This window comes from Orcinus orca, chromosome 6 (assembly GCF_937001465.1).
Source record: "Orcinus orca chromosome 6, mOrcOrc1.1, whole genome shotgun sequence".
Taxonomy (NCBI): Eukaryota; Metazoa; Chordata; class Mammalia; order Artiodactyla; family Delphinidae; genus Orcinus; species Orcinus orca.
In genome coordinates this window covers 16678950-16692569 of record NC_064564.1, presented here as the reverse complement: position 1 = coordinate 16692569, position 13620 = coordinate 16678950, and the positions used below count along the sequence as shown (strand labels likewise).

At 51.4% G+C, this 13620-nt stretch overlaps 1 protein-coding gene across 3 annotated transcripts in view; it reads left to right on the top strand.

Moving 5' to 3' along the window:
- DPYSL2 (dihydropyrimidinase like 2) overlaps nucleotides 1-13620 on the top strand; it is a 164612-nt gene that overhangs the window by 131194 nt on the left and 19798 nt on the right. For all 3 annotated transcript variants that reach the window (XM_049711753.1, XM_004270684.4, XM_004270685.4), the window contains 5 exons: nucleotides 4114-4278; nucleotides 6484-6545; nucleotides 7026-7106; nucleotides 7854-7922; nucleotides 13055-13175. In XM_049711753.1, coding sequence (XP_049567710.1) covers nucleotides 4114-4278; nucleotides 6484-6545; nucleotides 7026-7106; nucleotides 7854-7922; nucleotides 13055-13175 — 498 coding nt within the window. The remainder of the gene's footprint in view (nucleotides 1-4113; nucleotides 4279-6483; nucleotides 6546-7025; nucleotides 7107-7853; nucleotides 7923-13054; nucleotides 13176-13620) is intronic.

The window sequence follows — 13620 nt, the reverse complement described above, 5'->3', positions numbered from 1 at the left end:
GCCTGTGAATCTACAGTTACTATAAGACGTTTAAACAATAGGGTCTTTTAAATGCTACAAACTCCAAAGAGGTCCTAGATTTGAATTTTCCAGGAGCAGCATGTTTACGTGGTGTGAACACTTTGCCGATATCCAATAAATGTAACAACAGGGCACCAAAACCACTCAAGGCAATAAAAAGGAATGAAGTGCTGGTACATGCGACGGTGGATGAGCCTTGAAAACGCTGTGCTAAGTGAAAGAAGCCAGATGCAAAAGACCACATATCGTATGATTCTTTTTATATGACATATCCATAGACACGGATAGCAAATTAGCGGTTGCTTTGGGCCGGGAGTAGCAGAGACGGGAGGGTGTGGGGAGGGGCAGTTGACGGCTATGGGGTTTCTCTTTTGGGCGATGTTCTACAATTAGATTGTGGTGATGGCTGTGTAACTCTGACGAGGCTAAAAACTGAACAGTTGAAATGAGTGAATCGGCTGGTATGTGAATTATAGCTCAGTCAAGCTGTTAAAAAAAAGGAGGGTCCTTTGACAGTTTTAAGAGACGTAATAACAGTCCTTTGGAAAGAGCTGGTGTCTTCTAACTACAAGCACTTCTGGACGCTGGTTGGAACCCCTCAGTTCGGGCCGCCGTCCTGGGGCATCTTCTTGGCTGTCTCATAAACCAGGTTCACAGGCCTCCTCCTAAAACCACAGTGGTGTTTCCGATGGCTCATCCCGAGGGAATGAAGACTCGGCGTGTGCCAGATGTTTTACCAGGTGCTTTCACACGCTTTCTTGAACTTCTTACAGCCCTGCACTCAACGGTAGTTGTTTCATGCCCGCGTTTTACGTGTGAAGAGAGGAGGGTCCCAAGGAATATACACAGCAGGGGGGTGAGGCAGCAGGAGTCAGAATCAGAACTTGGGGTTCACCAACCCCAAAGGCCATCCTTTCCTGGTCCGATGCCAGGCTGGGTTGATGAGCTGTCCCTCACGTCTTACAAAAGCGGAGAGAAGTCAACTGTCAGGCAGAAGCCAGGCTCTCGTAGGGACAGATGGCTTAGGAAAGTCACCAGGGAAAAGGCCTGTGAGTTCCATGCAAGTCATTTCCAGGCTTTGTCCTCAGAGGAGAATCTCTGCTCCCTCCGGAAACGAGTATGATGCTCTGCCCTGTTCCCTGGAGCAGCTCTTCCCGGGAGAGCTTCTATTTAAAGAGAACTGTGGGAAAACATGTGGAGGCTTTTCGTGGACACGTTTCTGAGTGTCATTAGCCCTTGGAGGAAATGTGTTTCTTTCCCTGAAGCCCTCAACTTTGCCTGTGTCCTGAGTGTTCAAGGGTTCGTAACTCTAGGAGCTGCTTTTGGATATGTAGAGAACCAGATATTTTTGGTCAGTGATAATGCTGTTGTGTAGTAAACAGGACCCTGATGGTAAAGTGGGCATGAGTGAATGGCGGTTTGGCAGAAGAAATCAGTGGGAAAAGATTTGCCCTCAGTTACTGATGCTCAGAGTGGAAGCTCCCAGGGAGCTTATTAAAAGTTCAGGTCCTCAGGTCCCAGCCCAGACCTACAGAATCCGAAAGTCTGGGGGTGATGTCAAGGAACCTGGGTTTTGGGGGGTTTTTTTGCGGTACGTGGGCCTCTCGCTGTTGTGGCCTCTCCCGTTGCGGAGCACAGGCTCTGGACGCGCAGGCTCAGCGGCCATGGCTCACGGGCCCAGCCGCTCCGCGGCATGTGGGATCTTCCCGCACCGGGGCACGAACCCGTGTCCCCTGCATCGGCAGGCGGGCTCTCAACCACTGTGCCACCAGGGAAGCCTGGAACCTGGGTTTTAATAAGCTCTCAAGATAATTTTTATACACCCTGAACTTCAAGGAGCATAGCACCCGATGATCTTACCTATGCTTGGAGTTGAGCAGGAAAATCTGATTGTGTTCCCAGGAGGGCATGTCCTGATCTTGCAGGGTGGCGTGGGAGCTGGAAGGGAGCATTCATTCATTTGTTGAAAATAGGTATTGAGCACTTGCTATGTCTAGGCACCTACCCCCTGCTCTGAGGGAGTTTACATCCCAGCGACAGGGGATAGGAGGGGGAGAATCAGAGAGTAAAGTACGGAAACGATGCAGAAACTACTGCACATGGGGGTGCGACCCTGGGATGGTGACATTTAACCCAATCAGAGGGAGAAAAACGAGATGCCCAAGGAAAGAGCAAGGTGAATGGATTTCCAAAGAAAGAGCACTGCTTGTGCAAAGGCCTGGAGGTCGGGGAGTTGGGCAGGTCAAAGAGTGAAGTAAGGCTGGGGTGGCCTGAAGGTGGTGAGCAGGGGGTAGGTGGCAGAGATTATGTTGGAGAGATGAGCAGGGACCGCTCTTCAGGACCAAGAAAAGGAGTTAGAATTTCACTCTAGAGATGGTGGACAGCTACCAAAGGCTTTTCGGAGGAACCAAGAAAAGGAGTTAGAATTTCACTCTAGAGATGGTGGACAGCTACCAAAGGCTTTTTGGAGGAGGGCAGGTGATGAAACCAGGGGCGTGACTAGGGAGATACTGCCCAAACTGTGATTGCTACAAAGTCAGGTTTTCATCCTTTTTTTCTTTTTCTGTTTGCCGGGGCAGGGGGACACAATTTAAGAAGAAAACTTGAAATCACTTTGTCAGAGTTTCTATGTTAGTATTTTACAGATGGAACAGACTCGTATTAGAAGTGTATATGCTCATTGCTTTTGTTAGGTAACATTATATGTTATATGTATTACAATACCAGCGATGTATTTACCCATTTAATTACATATACTACTACTTATAAAAAGTAAATTTTGTCAAAAGAAAATTCAGCCTAGATGTCCGTATTTTCAAGCATATGAAGCCAAGCTCAGCTGATTACAGTTGAGCAGCGTCTGCAAGATTTGATCCACTTCAGAAATCTGAGCTCACTAGCATTGCCTGGGCTGGCATTTTCTTAGCTGAGAACTGCTTACCTGGGTGTAGAAAATCTAATATTTAGAGGAATGGGTTTCGTCTTCTTGGTTATGTAAGTTTGATTCAACCTTGGACACGTCATTTCAGTTTGTATTTCAGTGTCTCTGTGCAGAAGATGAGTAATAATAATCATGGTAACTGGGCAAGAGCTCTTCAGGACCTAGGAGAGACAACATGTGCAAAGGCCATGTGGCAGAAGGGAGGAGGCTGAAAGATGGCCTGTGTATTTGGAGATCAGAGTGCAAGGGGTAGTTGGTCCAGGGTGATTTGTAGAGGTAGGCAGGGGCCAAGCCAAGATCTTGAGGACCTTGTTGGGAACTTTCATTTTTATCTGAAGAGTAAGGGGAAGCCGTTGGAGGATTTAAATTGGGGAGTGACACAAGGTTGACATGCCGTCTCATTGAGTCCTCATAACAAATGTATGAGGTACGTAATATCCCTATTTTAAACCAGCACAGAAACTCAGGGTGGTGGAGATTAAGTGACTCACCTTGCTGGTGGGGGGTGGAGGCAAGAAAGAGACTCAGGTGAGCCTGACTCCAGAGGCCTCTGTCCTCCGTATCAGCCTACCTCAATAATAATATAACAATAACCGCAGTTTTAAAATGCTTTGAACTCGTAGGATGAAAGATCTCCCTTAAATTACAAAGTGGTATTATGCCGCAGAAATCCGAGTGGTGATGAGAGAGTGGATATGCCGGGGAACTTCTAAAAGGCCCAGTCTGCATGGCTCCGGTCCAGCATCCTCAAGTTCCTTGCCGTCTGGTAGGGGGCGTCTCACGAGCCAGCTATCAACACAAGGAAGGGCTTGCCGGCTCTGGCCAGCCATCTGACACTGCCATTGTCCGTAAGGACTCATTGTCCTTGAAATGTGCCCGAGCTCTGTGCTTTCAGCGGTTTTGAGCTGGGAAATCAGATCAGGGCAGGTCGTGCGTGGTTTCACTGGAGGAGTCGTGCCGTGCCAAGTTTCTGCTTTCTCCTTCTTGGGTAGTCGGCTGGCTTAAGTGGATTCTTAGAATCTGGTTGTAGAGATCACCATCTCAATTTTGAACCCAAGAAGCCCTTGTTCAGGGTCGAAATGGGGAAACAGCTGCTGGCCCGCCACCCTTGAAGCTCCCGTTGGTGACGACACATGTCTGTTCCTTTCTAGTTGACCATGTGGTTCCCGAGCCTGGGACCAGCCTGCTGGCTGCCTTCGACCAATGGAGGGAATGGGCCGACAGCAAGTCCTGCTGCGACTACTCTCTGCACGTGGACATCACCGAGTGGCACAAGGGCATCCAGGAGGAGATGGAGACCCTGGTGAAGGACCACGGTAGGTTGTGCTGCCCCAGCGCCTTCTGGGGATATTTCCTTCTCAGCCCACGAGCTGGCTGAGCCCTGAAGGAGAGCTTCTGGGAAGAGTGCTGATCGATGCCTTCTGCATCCCCGTGCCTGCCAGGAGGGAGGGCTTAGGCTGCAGCTCGTGCTCATTGCAGGTGGCCAGACAGCTAGTCACAGCTTACTGGTATGAGCGAGCTGTGTGCGCCAGCCAGGCTGGAGAGTTGAGGCTGTGAGAGTGATTTGCCCTCAAAGGGTAACATGGATATCCCAGGGAGGATTCTGGGCGGTCTTAGGAGAGAGCCCGGGACCCTGAGTACAGGACTTGAGCAGTCTCTTCCTGCAGACCCAGAAGAATCAGGGTAGATTTGAGGGAGATGAGGCTCTGGGACCACCTGTGGGCTCTGGCTTTGTCCGTAGGACTATTCTTGGGGGGAAGATTCTAAGCATTGGGTTCTGAAAGATTCCCAGGGAGGCTGGAGGAAATCTTAACCACCTCAAGGTGCCTCTGGGACCCTCATGTCCACAGGAACCTTGGGGGTTTGGGTGGTGTTACCAGACCACATCATCTTTGGGCGCCTCCTTGACCTTGGCTATAGACTGGAGGTCACGTGGGGTAACATGTTGACCTCTTTGGATCCTAATCGTCCAGGAAGTATCTACGCTTTAGGGTTCTGGGACTGCTAAGCTCAGAAATGCCATGAGCTATGAGTAAAATCTAGGCATGGATCTGGTAGCTATCCATAGATTTGGTAGGAAAAGCCTAGAATAAAAATCTGGAGTCTTGGGTTTATCTGTCTGCTTTTCCAGAAGCTAGCTAGTATGACCTTGGGCAAATCACTTAAATTTTATGAGTCTCAATTAGGAAAAAAAATCTCACATGAGGCTATTGGGTTAGATACCTTAAGATTCATTGCAGCATGAATGAATCCTATGTGACTGCAACTAGGTAACCCTTGACCTTTCTCACTTTTGAGAGTACCGACACTCAAATGGATTCAATACTTGTAATAAATTTACTCCCCATCAGCCTGGAGGGTTCCCATAGCAACTGTTGCCTAGCAGGGGACAAGGGCAGGGATGTCCTGAGGCACTGAACCAAGGCAGCTTCCAGCACCCCCGACAACTTGAATTAAGCTCCAAGCCTAGCAGGTTGTCAGTACAGTTGTTTACCATTGTGATGAATGTTGAGCAGGGATGTTTGGTCTGGTGCCTCTGGCAGCAAGAACCCTAAAATGCCAGGGTGAGAACTGTGACATCTGCTTGTCACACTCACAGCCCTTTTCTTGTTAAAAAAACGTTTCTTAAAAATCGGCCTGAAAGGCAATCGGTTTACCAGAGAAACGACATTTATTATAGCTCTTCATCTGCAGGATCTTCTAATTCATCTTCTTGTTAAAGTCACAACTGTTAGGAACAACTTTTATTTTTAACTTTTCACGTTTAATTGTGGTAAAATACAACATAGCGTACACTTTACCATCTTCATCATTTTTAAGTGTGCAGTTCAGTGACACGAAGGACATTCACATTGTTGTGCCCATCACCACCATCCATCTGCAGACCTTTTCTCATCGTTCCAAAATGCAACTCTGTACCCCTTAAACAATAACTTCCCCTTCGCCCTCCTCCCAGCCCCTGGCAACCCCCATTCTACTTTCTGCGTCTATGCATTTGGCCTATAGGTGGAATCCTACAGTATTTGTCCTTTTGTGACTGGCGTATTCCCCTTAGCAGAATGTCCTCGAGGCTCATCTCCATAGTGAGCCAGTGTCAGAATTCCCTTCCTTTTTAAGGCTGGATAATATCCCATTGTGTGGCTGGACCACATTCTGTTTATCCATTCATCCACAGACACATTTTGCTTCCACCTTTTGGCTATTGTGAGTAATGCTGCTGTGAACATGGGTGTACAGATACGGGCAATTTAAAATTTTGATACAGTTTTACCTTTAGAGAAAATTGTAAAAATACTATAAAGAATCCTTATGCACCCTGTTGCCAGATTCGCCCGTTGTTCACATTTTACCACATTCGCTTTATCATTCTCTCCCTGTCTCCATCTCTGTCTCTCTTTGTCTCTCCCTCTTTCTGTCTCTCTGCATACATATGCGCAATATTATTACTTCCTTATTCTCTTCCAGATTATTGGTTTATCTGTTTGTCACGTCTCCACCTCTCTGTTTTGTCTGTCCACTAGGGGTAAATTCCTTCCTCGTGTACATGGCTTTCAAAGATCGCTTCCAGCTAACGGATTCCCAGGTAAGAAAAGCCCGCTCACTGGCATTCGGTATGTTCGGACCACTGCTGGTGTCTTGAAAGCTGCCTCCAGTGAGTGCTCACGGGAAATGGCTGGTGGGTGAAGCCCCGGATGTAACTCCCTTTAGGGAGGGTACGAACCCAGTGCCCTGGTCCCCCAGGACAGGTGTTCCACCAAGCTCTGGAATCAGCCACCTGCCGTGGGCCAGTGTGGCCGAGAGGTGTTCCCCGACCCTCTTCAGCAAACCTGGTGCAGAGAAGGTGTCACCCGAGAGCTTCTCCTAATTCAAGCCCTTTTAGGTTACCCTGCCTCTGTTAATTATCTGTTAATTACCACTGGCCTCGGGAGTGTCAGAAAAGCCGGCCTTAATAGAAGCAGCGAGGGGTCCCTGTGCTGGTCCCTGTGGCTGTCAGGGAGGTGTTGTACTTGTGACCAGGAAGACAGAGGTCCCTGTCTCTGATCCCACCCCCTCCCTCTCTCAGATCTATGAAGTCCTGAGTGTGATCCGGGACATTGGAGCGATTGCTCAAGTCCACGCGGAAAACGGCGACATCATCGCAGAGGTATGTGCTTTCTCTTCATCACCTCGACGTGACCCACAGGGTGAGAGGCAGGCTCGAGAGTGGAGCAGCTTCCGTAGCTCAGCTCCGGTGGGGAAAAGCGGAGTGACCCAGTAGGACTGTACAAACAGCCTCACTGACAGCGTGAATGTTGGGGACGCACGTGCCGCTCGGCATCTTCTGTAGGACCTGTAGCCTTTCCACAGAGAAGTCCTTCCTCTCAGTGCTGTGACGCGGCTGCCTGTGGATGTCCACGTATAGATATCTTACACTGTAGCCCAGGGCTGGGGACACATTGGCTTTCGGCATCCCAGGGGACAGCTGCACATATTTGGGAGGCTGTAACTGATCTGTCATAGCTCGGGCAGCAGTGGAAGCAGGGTACCGTGCCCTCTCTTCGTGGGGTCTTGGGATGAGAGCTAAGTGGTCAGCGTGCCAGTTTTTTTTGCGGTACGCGGTCCTCTCACCGTTGCGGCCTCTCCCGTTGCGGAGCACAGGCTCCGGACGCGCAGGCCCAGTGGCCATGGCTCACGGGCCCAGCCGCTCCGCGGCATGTGGGATCTTCCCGGACCGGGGCACGAACCCGTGTCCCCTGCATCGGCAGGCGGACTCTCAACCACTGCGCCACCAGGGAAGCCCCAGCGTGCCATTTTGAGGTCTTGCCCAAGTAATTTTTACCCACGTCTCAGCAGTCAGAGCCATCTGGGGTCCAACTCTCCCTGAAAGTCTGCTTTTCTTTAAACATTGCAGGAGCAGCAGAGGATCCTGGATCTGGGCATCACGGGCCCTGAGGGACATGTGCTGAGCCGGCCCGAGGAGGTGAGCGTCTGTTGGACGGAATGCATGAATCCTTGTTCTGGGGTGGGTGCCACCAGAGCCACAGAGAACCCACTTCCTGCCTGTTGAGAATTGGGCTTCTCGGGTGCTGATTTTGGTCCCTCTGAGAAGTCACATCACCCCCTGAGAAGTGTCTACACAGGCGAAGTGAAGGGTTAGACTGTGCTGTGGGGTAAAGCAGCATGGCTTGTTTAGCCTAAAGACTCCTCTTTCTGTCTCTAATTCTTCAAGCCCTTTCTTGGGTAGACAGACACAAACAGCTTTTTATTAGCATCCAGCAGTTGGGGTTTTGTGGTTCATAAGCCAGGGCCTTCAGAATCTTACCATAACAGCTCTTCTAAGTGTCTAGAAAGCAGAAGGGGGACCGTAAGTTTTTCCATGATAAGTCTGCACAGGGTATAACATAATCAGCAGAGTGTGGTAGACAGAATCTTTCAAAATCGAGGAGGGAAAATTCAGAGCAGGGTTCTTGCTGGCCCCGACGTTGAGAGTCACCGTCCTGGGTGGCGAGGGTTGTGAGTGAGAAGGGGGTACTCACATCTTATGGGACAGAGAACCTGTTTTTCTAAATTAGAATCTGTGGCCTCTGAATGCTTTTCAGGCTCTTTAAGGAAAGGCTCAAGGTCAGGCGTTGGAGGACTCGGCAGCTCTGAGCAGAGGATGCTGGGGGTCTCATGGAAATGAATAGATTTTTGTCCTTCCAGGAAAAGAGACAGGCAGAGGGGGCAGATAAACTCATCACGGGAGTGGATGGTGACTTAAAATTAGGATTTTTCCTCCTGGAAACAGGTGGAGGGAGTTGCTGGGTGAGAGGGGTATTTGCACAGATACTCCGAAGATTCCTTTCTGTGCCTTTGTTTCCCCTTCAAGGCTGGCCTCGGTGATCATTTTAACCGCATCTCCCTGGATAAAGCTGTGGGAGTGGGAAGGGCGGCGCAGGCATGACGGTCCCCAGACCCATCCTCCTTGGAGGTGGCTGGCCCTGCGTTCAGTCTTGAAACAGTTTTGGGATCGGCCTTGGAGCTGCAAGGTCTCCAGGAGGGGAGAGGGATGCCTCTCCCTTCTTTTCCTTGTAAGCCCCACTGGGAGCTAGCATTTTCTGAGTACCCAGAGGTGCCAGACACTGCGTAACAGCCCACATTTCAGCTTTAGAGCGTCCTGTGAGGGCAACGCAACACAGCCTCCTTCTCACAACTCCAGGGGGCGCCATTCAGTCCGTTGCACGGCTGGATCCAGGGGACCCATTCCATTCTGCTGCCTGTGTGTGGTGCTGCCCGGAGGTGTCCTGCAGTGAAGTGTGTCTCGTGTAAAGAAATCACGGGGGTGTGAAGTTTAGCATCAGAGAGCTAGAAAGTGCAAGCCCTCCCGACCCCTCAGTGTGTACACACACACACCCCGGAACCCAAGCTCAGTGGGAAGCCAGCGGGCCTGTGTAACCAGGTGGTGACACCTGGGGCTGGGCTTCATTGGAAAGTGGACTCTCACCTCATCCGGTGGCTGGGCTGGATCAGCTGGGAAGAGGAAGAGGGTATTGTCCTCTGAGAAAAGCAAACGCCCCTCTTCCTGATACCCGGGGCTCCTCGTGAGAGCCGCGCACTTGTTTCCATTTCAGAGCCTTCCCTGGGGCTTGCTTCCGTCTCTCCCACCCTCTGCTTTGCATCCCCAGGTCCCTGCAAACCCCACATAGAAAGCAAGCCCGCCCTGGGTTTACTGAACAGGCCAAAGCTATCAGAGGAGAGGGGTCCTCGTTGCTATTTTGACCACAAACATCACACCTGTTTTTCCACATTGAGGCCCGGGAGACTCCTCTCGTAGCCGCGGTTGCACTGCAAACCTCCGAATCCCCAGCCGTAGATTGGGAAGGCTCCTTTAGGGGCTGGCAGAGCGGCAGCGCTCCAACACGGGGAGCTTCTGGCTCCTCGGGAGGGTCCTGCGGTCTCACGAGAGGCTGCTTTGGGGACTTTCTCTTCTGTCTGCTTTCCACGGTCACCTGCCTCTCAGCTGATTCAGAGGCACCGACTCTAGGCCGGGCCCATCATGCGGTGCCTCCCCTGAGCAGGTGCACCTCTAGGTCAGCCCCGTGAGCTGCCAGGCGCCAGCCGCCCCCTTCTCCCTTGGCTGCTGGGGGTGGTTTTTGAGTTCATCGCCAGGGGTCTGTTAACAGTGTGTTAAACCCTCTGTAAGAGATAAAGAGGATAAAACATGGATGCATTCTGAGAGAACTGAGCTTTAGAGTCCGGTAAGGGGATATCGCCAGTGCACAAGAAACAGTTAAGAACATACAAAAATGTAGTTCCTTCCTGGTTTTATAGCCATCGCCAGTATCATGATGGTTAACTTGTGCTTGAACCACACAATACCTGTTCTTCTTTCTGCTGGCCTTTCCAACCCAACTGTGTGAGACTGCCAGTCGGATTTCCCCCAGTTTTCAGCTGAGAAGATTGAAAAGGAGACGATAGGGGATGTGGACATCTAGAAACCTCCTGTCCGTCAGTGGTACCCAAGCACGTGTTATGATGGAGGCCTGTGGGGGACATAGAAGTGGGTGAGAAAGTGGTCCCTTCTGAGAGGGATTCCAGACAAGCTGGGGAGGAAGGGGGAGATGCAAAGTAAGTAGGGGCGTGGCATGTGATGGAGTTCTGAGCCAGTTACAGCTGTAAGACAGGTGTCTGGGGAGTTCCCCTGTGGCCTAGTGGTTAGGATTCTGGCTTTCACTGCTGTGGCCTGGGTTCAGTCCCTGGTCGGGGAACTGAGATCCCGCAAGCCATGTGATGTGGCACAGAACACACACACACACACACACACACACACACACACACACACAAGACTGGTGTCTGGGAGGAGAGTGGGGCACTGGAGGTAAGGGTGACAGAATTCTTGATGGAGGAGGGAGCCTCCTAACTGGGCCTTGAAGCATGGGATGGCTGGGGTATGCAGACAGCTGGGGACCTGGGCCGCAAGGGGAGTGTCGTGTACTGACACTTCTGTGCGTGCCTGTATAGGTTGCTTTGCTCCCTGGACCTTGGGGTGGTCCATCTTTAAAACCAGAAACCAGGGCTTAGGTGACCCCCTAAATCCCTGACAGCTTTGTAAGGAGACAAATACAAAATTTTGTGTTTAAACTGTAATACCGTTGTCATAATATTGAAGCCAGAGTTCACTGTGTGTGAGACAGTTTATGTTAATAGCGGAGGCATACACATGGGCACCAGAACGGTACACGTGGATCCTTCCATGGTCTGGGTGAAACGTGGAGACGTGGGGTTTACATGACCTTCTCTCTCCGCGAGGTGACCTTAGAGCCTCTGCCCTCACAGCAGTTGCCCGACTGCGGGGTGGGGAGGGCTCAGAGCTCACCTTCCAGCGGATGAGCCAATCCAGACAGGGCCCTGGGGCCCAGATTCTCCCACCAAAGCAGTCTTCACAGAAGCCAGTGCTCCAGGGTAGGGCCCCCTAGAACTGGCATTTCTGCTCCATTTACTCCCTAATCAGCATGACTGTGCATTCTGGTTCACCCAGGGTCCAAACCCGTTGCCCCGTGAAGTTATGAATAGCGCCTCTGTTCGCTTTCAGAAGAGTCTGGGTTGGGACAGTGAATTTGGGCAGTCACCTGCACCCCTGGAAGCCATGCAGATTCTAGTGGCCTCCTGTTTGCATTTCACCCTGTGGACTTTTATGGTGACCGCAGAGATGCAAGACGTCCCTCCTCTGTGCTGCCTGGGCTAGAGGCCCTTGTGTTGTAACTGGAGCCCAGGAGAGGGGAGGCCGATTGTTCAGCTATGCCAGGAATTAAAAACACTTGGATGTTTAATGAGCTTTTTCAAGAGCTGTTTGGTTTGCCTTTGCGTCTCGAGACATCTCGCTTCACATAGTTGAAGCCCAAGAGACCAAATGTGAAGGATGTCCTCGTATATTAAATTAGATCACCCCTGAGTGCAGTTGCAGAACTTCAGCTCTTGGCCGAGCTGCCGTAGAGACTGGTTAGCTAAGATGATTCAGTCCAGAGCTTGGTCATTTCTTATGAAAAGTAGCAGCTCTTTATGGAACAGCCTAGCTTTAACCATTAACCCAAAATGAAGTCACTTATTTGCTCAGTAAACATTTTTGAGCACCTGCTGGGTACCAGGTGCTACCCCGGGAGAACTGCCCAGAGGATGCAACAAACCAAGGAAGACCCAGTCCCTTGCCCGGAAGAGTTGAAGCCAGCCTTTTTGCCAGGAATCGGGAGGGAGCAAAAGGCTTTCTGAGGTCCTCTGTTACATCGTCTCACTTGCCCCTTCAGCTGCTCATGCCAAGCACACACTGCTGATTCCCCTGTACGGTGTTAACGGTCTAAGAACTAGTCTCACCTGATCGGTAATCCCTGGGGGTTATTTAGCAGTAATCCCTTGGGGTCTTTGGAACCTCATTCGCTGAAGCATCATGCTTAAAGCATCAGGTTTCTGGTTAGAGCAGCCCTCCCATCTCGTGCTGAAGGGTGTACCAGTCTGTGGCTGGCGATGATGCGGTTTGCCTATACAGAGGGGCCTTTGGTTTACACAAATCTGCCTGCTCCGTTCCCAGAGCCCTGTGAGGTCGCATTGTTTCTTAGATGATGCTGGCTTCATTTGTGGGCGTGGGACAGAAGCCCAACTCAAAAATTCATCACTGAATGTTTTGACTGGAGACCATGCCCCTGGAGTGAATGCACCAAACTGGGAGCCACTGGTTTCCAAGCATGGTGGTTCTCCAACATTAGCAAGTGTAAATATCACCTGGGGTCCATAAGAGCCACATTTCTGGGTCCCACCCCCAGAGTTACTAATCCTGTGGGTCTGGGGAAGGGCCCAAGGCACCTGAGAATCTGCATGTCTTACAGACCCCAGCCGATGCCGACCACGCTTAGAACCATCCACAAGGGCCAGGAAGGAATTGCCCCATCCTTTCAACCAATCAATACTGAGTGACCCTGGGCACGTCACCTCCCCCGCCTGCAGTGCCACTCAGGGTAGAGCCCTGAGGACACAGGGGTCTCTGGTTCACCGTGGCCTCTCCCGGTGGGAGGAGGGTAGAGACGGGCTCAGGGGACAGACTGAGTGTGGGTGCAGTTCTCACGCTTGGATGCTCTACTGCAGGTCGAGGCCGAAGCCGTGAACCGTTCCATCACCATAGCCAACCAGACCAACTGCCCCCTGTACATCACCAAGGTGATGAGCAAGAGTGCCGCGGAAGTCATCGCCCAGGCCCGGAAAAAGGGTAAGTGCCGCCTGCGGTCTGACTGCGCGCGGGTTCCAGGGGGGAGGGGGAGGGGGAGGGCTGCTTTTCCAACCCCTCCTGCCAAGTGGGTCGTTCTACTCTCCTCACGTTCCGGCATTAACCTAATTACAGCTGGGCGCGGCGGGGAGCTCCAGTTTCTCGCTGTGTTCCGGGGCCGCGGCAATGTTGGCATCTATTTAAAGCCGCGCACAGCGCAGGGTGGGTGGACGGGCACACTCGCCTCCTGCCCCCACTTCCGTAGAAAACTTGGAGTTCGTTTGACGCAGTCTAAATGGACCAGGCACATACACAGATGACGTCAGTCCATGCGCCGCAGAATCCTGGGAACCTTCTATGGCTAAGCACCGTTGCCCTCCGTGGCTGGTAGTGATTTCCGCTGGGGTGTGTGAGTGAGTCTCATGGGGGCGTAGGACGGGGATTTCGC